The 6,491-nt window shown below is 44.0% G+C and overlaps 1 protein-coding gene across 1 annotated transcript; it reads left to right on the top strand.

The window, feature by feature from the left end:
* The first annotated feature begins 172 nt into the window (after positions 1-172).
* On the top strand, positions 173-5,393 carry idi1 (isopentenyl-diphosphate delta isomerase 1). Its single transcript, XM_063206046.1, has 6 exons — positions 173-199; positions 426-580; positions 834-1,000; positions 1,335-1,427; positions 2,527-2,660; positions 4,795-5,393. Exons 2-6 carry the CDS (start codon positions 429-431, stop codon positions 5,110-5,112), a joined length of 864 nt encoding a protein of 287 aa, XP_063062116.1. The 5' UTR covers positions 173-199; positions 426-428; the 3' UTR covers positions 5,113-5,393.
* The last annotated feature ends 1,098 nt before the right edge of the window (positions 5,394-6,491 follow it).

The following is a 6,491-nucleotide window of genomic DNA, read 5'->3' as shown; positions in this document are numbered from 1 at the left end:
TTCGTTAAGTGCAGTGACTGAACTGTCAACTTGTTACAGTTACATAAATTGATTGACAGAGTTTTAACTCATGAGAGGTGGATAGGGGGCACCCTGTAATCCAATAAGATTACCCGTTTACCCATCTGGCCATGCTAACCAATCAGAGGGCATTGTGTCATAGTGGCAGGAAGCGAATTGCTGGAGCGCTCCATCTGAGGCAAGTGAGAAGTGTGCTCAAAATATTGGTCTTATTTTAGAAAAGATACATGTTTTCTGGACATATACCGAAGTTAAACATATTGCTGAAGCATACGCACGCCAAATGCTGTGTGTAACTGTAATCTATCTCCTACAGTTTCTGAAGATACTCTCCGCTGAGCAAGTGTGGTTCGATGGCATGTTCGAAAGCTCTTCTGTTTTGATTGGCGATTTTGTGCTGACAGACCATGGTGCGCGCTGTGTGGGCGGCGCTACGGATAGGACCCCGTACATGGTCGCTGTTGACAAAGGCAAGCTCACCTGTGTTCTCCGCGAGGAACGTTACAGGATCAACCGTGTTCCAGAAGAGTGCAGTTCTTTCATTTTCGAGGAATCTGAGGTATGTGGATTACTTCTTACGATGCTTTGATGAACAGCATCACTTTATTTGTTCACTAGAAGTAGTTTATGCTAACGTTCTTTAGCCCTACTAGGAGTGCACAGTAGGAAGTAGTCTATACTGTAAATAGAAATGTCAAACAGTTATGAGCATGTAGTAGAGATCATTTATTTATAAGCTCCATCAGTTGCATATGTAAGTAAATGTTCTTGCACCCTTATACATTTTCCTATTGCCTGCTTGCAACGTACAGTGTAACCACAGGGCCGGCAAGAAAAATGCCAGAGATTAACACGGATAACCTGGACGAGAAGCAGGTGCAGCTCCTCGCGGAGATGTGTATCCTGATTGATGAGAATGATCACAAGACAGGCGCCGAGAGCAAGAAGAACTGTCACCTGAATTCCAACATCGAGAAAGGTGTGTGGAGTGTTGCAAGGAGCACCTGTGTCAGTTATTTTATAGTTGCGTGCAGGGCTCTAATCTACTACCAGCCAACCTAAATGCTAGTGACATTTCTGTTTGGCTGGTAGAAAAGACCAATTTACTAGCCTCTTGGACCCATTAGTGAGTGTGCGTGGCTTGTATAACATCTACCCACTTTGGCTGGTTATGAAAAAGTTAATTTAGAGCCCTGGTTGAGTGTGTGTGTTCAATGTGACAATGTGACTTAATTCTGGTCTGAGTTTGAATTTTATTGTTTGCACTATTACTAAACTAAACCAAACATGCTCTCTGTCTTTATCTCTTTCAGGAATGTTACACCGGGCTTTCAGTGTTTTCTTGTTCAACAGTGAGAATAAGTTGCTACTACAGCAAAGATCTGATGCCAAAATCACTTTTCCAGGTTGGTTTGTTTGACTATGATATAGAATGCATTTAAATAGTGCTTCTAGCCCGCATCTATGGTGACACTTTATTTTAGGGATACATCTATTAGCACTAAAACACACAATGTGCCTGTATAAGTAACTTGTAAGGCATGTACAAAGCAAAATCAAACATTTGTTAGGCATGTATTCGCAAATGTCTTGTTCATGCGCAATAAGGGATTTATTACCAATTTAACCTTAATAAGGACCTAGTAGGCCTTAGCGTTTGCTTAGTACATGCCTTACAAGTTACTTATGCAGGCATTAACATTGTATGTATTAGTGCTAATAGATGTATCCCTAAAATAAAGTGTTACCGAATCTATATACATTTTTTTTAACTTACATCTGTGTTCATCTATTCTATAGAACAATTTGACAAAAAAACAAGCACAACATACTCTTTTTCAGCCAAATGCTTCATGAACTTCAAGGTGTGTGTTGGGTGAACTCAGTGGTGTGTGCAGTGCACAGATACACACACACCACATTAAAATAGTAGATTAGAGTACAAAGTCAAAAAATGCAATTGTAGAAACAGAAGTTGCCATTTCAACCATTTTCTTACAACGGTCTAACCTGAAGTAATCATCCAGTGCCACATATTCCAAATTACTTGTTTTATGTGTCCAATTCAACCAAGTGATTGCCCTAATTAACCCTTGAACAGCCATGCGGCCAAGTACAGGCTTTGACAGGGACAGACAATCGGACGGGTAAAACCAGGTTATTTGTCATGTGTGGCACTGGATCGTAACAAATCTAGGCCCATCGCTGTCTGCAAGATTGCGTGCACACGAAAGTACAACCCCCAATTCTGCCAGACACTCCCCTCGCCAACGGAGGGGTGTAGCCTGACTGCAGAATAAGAAGACTGCAACTCCACATGTTTTTTTAAGTCAAGTCAAGTGTACTTTATTGTCAAAAATCTGTGTAACCGGGTTGGCACAGAAGTTTGAAATTGCGTTTGACCAGTCTCCAATGTGCTTGACCGTAACCACACACACACACACGCACACATGCATACATATTTTCATATTTGTCTCTGCATTTGTCTTGCTTGTCACTGTCTAGGCTGCTTCACCAACACCTGCTGTAGCCACCCACTGCACACGCCCAGTGAGATGGAGGAGGGCGATGACGCCATCGGGGTCAGGAGAGCGGCACAGAGACGTCTCAAGGCCGAGCTGGGCATCCCCACCGACCAGGTACAGCACTCACAACCAGCCCTGGCAGGGGGCTCCCCTAGGTGGCCGCTGGTCTCTGCCTGAGGTTTCTTCCTGGCTATAGGTTTTTTTTTCTCAGACCTCATTGGGCCGCATCTGAGCGCCCAATTTCAGTGTGACTATCTATGACTTATGCTAGACCCAGCCACTATGGACCTTACGCATCTAAGAATCCTGGTCCTAACCTACGTTGACCTTATGACTCTACAATCTCTTTCTATCTCTTCTTCCTCTGCCTTCCTGCTATCTCTGCCTCTCCTCTCTTCCTCTCCTTTTAAATCCATCTCTAACAATTATGATTTTTTTTGTCATTTGTTAAGCACTTTGAGTTGCATCCCTTGTATGATACAGTGCTATACAAATACAATTATTACAAAATTATTATTACTCTCACACAGTGACAATCTCACACAGTGACAATCCATGAAACTTTATTCAGGCTGTCATTTGAAAGCCCGAAAGTGAAAGCTTTCGTGGGAAACTCCTACTCCCATTGTCATTGTGACACAGCACTCCACAGCACACAAGTGTTCACTGCACACAACGAAATTGAATTTTATGCCTCACCCGTGCAAGGGGGCAGCCCCCAATGGTGCCCCAAGGGAGCAGTGTGGTGGGACTGTACCATGCTCAGGGTATCTTAGTCATGGAGGAGTATGGGGGAGAGCACTGGTTAATTACTCCACCCACCAACCTGGCGGGTCGGGAGTCGAACCGGCAACCTTTGAGCTACAAGTCTGACGACCTAATCGCTCACCCATGGCTGACTCTCACACAGTGACAATCCATGAAACTTTATTCAGGCCATCATTTGATCGATGCTCTCTGTCACTAGAGCGTACAGCAGCTATTTATAGATGGCATAACGGGACTCGACACCCCAGTGATGGCGCCGCACAATGGCAACGTACCTAAATCGCTTCTCGGATCAGTGTATTGTAATCCACCCACAGTGCTTTGGCTAAATGCACAGCACAGGCACAGATTTGGTCCCAAGCAGTAGACTGACTGTAGCTTCAGTTTGCACTATGAAGTATGCGCGTTACACTTTGCTGTCAAATTGCACGTTTGCAATTGACAATCACTAAACTTGCACCGTGTAATATTTTTAGTAGTTAATTTCCAGAATCCATGCAGCCCATTCACAAATGTTACATTTTTAACAAATGCTTATCATCACCATCAAATTCTAAGTATTCAACATGACTGAGAAAATTGTACTTTTCATACATGAAAAGGGCGATCTTCTCCATGGTCCTTCATTTTGAATTTCCAGAAATAGACAGTTTTAGCTGCAAAACGTACAGTGCGTTGGTCATACTAGTAAATATTGGTTTATTATTCAGAACACATTCATGAAAAGATCAAATTTGGCAATAGGCAGCACAGTTTCAATGAACTGCATAGTTGCAATACCTTCTCTGGCCACCCTGCGCCACCATCTTACAGGGTGCACCTTTAATGGATTAATAGTTGACATCCCTTCATGACATGCGTGTCTCTACTCTTGTGTCATTTTCTACACCTTCACACCCTCTTGCACGATTCTGACCGTGAAGAGCTCTTCATTCAAAGAAATCCCAGCTCACATCCTCAAAGTACAGACTCCATTTTCAGCTGTTATGTTGTTATGTAATGTATCTTCTACAGGCCTGTATGTGTGTGTGTGTGTGTATGTGTGCATGTGCATGTGTATGTGTGTGTGTCTCTGCTTAAAAGTGTTGTCTGAAATGTGTGATGTTCAGAGGTGTCAAAGTAAAAGTAAAAAAAAAAGGAAAAGCAGAAACTTTTCTGAGTAACCTGTAGGCCATGACTTGACTTCTATTTTTACTTTTGACACCTGGTAATGTTACCTAATGCAGTGTTTCCCAACCAGGGGTACGTGTACCACTAGGGGTACACGGGCACACTTCAGGGGGTACGCGGAAAAATTTAATAATAATAACAAATACATGGAGTATAGTCACATTGGTATATAGAGCATGAGTGAGAGGGGTACTTATCATATGACGAAATGGCTTAGGGGGTACGCAAGGCAAAAAAGGTTGGGAAACACTGACCTAATGTGTGGAAAAAACCTGTAAACATAAGTGTCTCAACCCGACTTGGCCACCAGGTGCCGCCAGAGGACATGACGTACCTGACGCGCATCCACTACAAGGCGGCGTCGGACGGCATGTGGGGCGAGCACGAGATTGACTACATCCTGTTCATGCGCAAGGACGTGGAGGTGGACCCGGACCCCAACGAGATCCAGACGCACTGCTACGTCACGCAGCAGGAGCTGCGGGCCATGCTGGAGCGGGCCAAGCGGGGCGAGGTGCTGATCACGCCCTGGTTCAGCCTCATCGCCGACACCTTCCTCTTCAAGTGGTGGGACAACCTGGACAACCTCAAGGACTTCAAGGATCACGAGAAGATCTACCGCATGTAGTAGAACACTTTGGAAGGCCGACGTCGTCTCAATGTTTTTTTTAAAAACGGACTCACGGACTTGGAGATGTACAGTTAAGCCTGGTATGACCTGCCCATGACACTTGTCTTCGTTCTTATTCATGGTCAGGAGGTTCTTTTTAGATTTTTTGTTTCTCAACTTTATTTGATAGGACAGTGTGAGAGGTGGACAGGAAGCGAATTGGGAGAGAGACGGGGAGGGGTCGGCAAAGGACCCGGGCCCGGGAATGGAACCCGGGTCAGCTGCATGGCAGGCGAGTGCCCTACCGGTTGGCTACGGCCAGCCAGGAGGTTCTCTCACCTGACGCGACTGTAGGGGCGGGAGGATAGCACTCAGCTCTGGTTTGACACGATTGGACAGCTCTCATCCAATCCGTCGCTTGTTGGCCAGCTGCCTGGAGGACGAGTAAACCCTCCCCACAGAACCATCGCCAGACCATGAATACGAATGAAGAGAAGCAGGTTTTACGGGCGGGTCACCAGGCTAGAGGAGTTGTACCTTGGTGTAGGGCTGCACAATTAATCGAAAATAATTGAAAATCGTGATCAATCGTGATATCGAAATTGTGATTTCAATCGGGATTTAATCGTGGCAATAGTGACCTGCCCTCGAGAGCGTCCTTGAAGCCAGAACATACTGAAAGGCTGTTTTCTCTGGCCAGAAATCTGTTCACCTAAGTTTCATGCTATTGCCTTTTACATAATTATTACAATTCATTCTATTTTGCCCGTATAGAATTCATTCTTGGTTATATTTCATTTTGTTTTAAAAAAAATTTTTAATTCAGCAAAAATCAATAATCGTGATTATGATTTTTACCCAAATAATCGTGATTATGATTTTTTCCATAATTGGGCAGCCCTACCTTGGTGAGTGCAGTAGACTTAGAGGGTGTATATCAATATCTCCATCCATCCTCCAGGTGTTTCCTCTGGCCTCATGCCTCAGTGTTGCTTCCCCCTCCTGTGGAGGAAATTAAAAAAGGAATCGAGCGAGGATGGAGGATGGAGAGCCACTTCTACAGCATATCGCTTCTGTCTAGGGATGCACCCTGTACTGCTCATTATATTCGTACTCGTACTCGTCAAGCACTTGTCGATACCAGGAACGATACTGCTATTACACAAAACAATGAAAAATCTTGTCACGTTCTGTGGTCTTGAAAGCAGCATGGAAAAAAAGTGCCACCTGATACATTTACTAACATTTAAATCTACATGGAAATGGACAATAAAAACATCACAGGTGGAAAAAAAACAAGGCCATGCATTTATTTTCATTGTATTTTGGTGGTAAAAGATATCGGTACTCGGTATCGGCAAGTACACACATTAATGTACTCGTACTTGTATCGGTTT

The sequence above is a fragment of the Engraulis encrasicolus genome, chromosome 9, assembly GCF_034702125.1.
Source record: "Engraulis encrasicolus isolate BLACKSEA-1 chromosome 9, IST_EnEncr_1.0, whole genome shotgun sequence".
Lineage (NCBI taxonomy): Eukaryota > Metazoa > Chordata > Actinopteri > Clupeiformes > Engraulidae > Engraulis > Engraulis encrasicolus.
The sequence above is the reverse complement of the archived record's forward strand: the minus strand, read 5'-3'. Positions and strand labels throughout refer to the sequence as shown.

Bases quoted from the DNA above. Each gene is read 5' to 3' on its own strand.
- idi1 (XM_063206046.1), top strand. From the start codon at position 429: ATGGTGCGCGCTGTGTGGGCGGCGCTACGGATAGGACCCCGTACATGG. The intron at 1,001-1,334 runs GTGTGTGGAGTG...TATCTCTTTCAG, and splicing joins GAATTCCAACATCGAGAAAG to GAATGTTACACCGGGCTTTC. The intron at 1,428-2,526 runs GTTGGTTTGTTT...GTCACTGTCTAG, and splicing joins TGCCAAAATCACTTTTCCAG to GCTGCTTCACCAACACCTGC.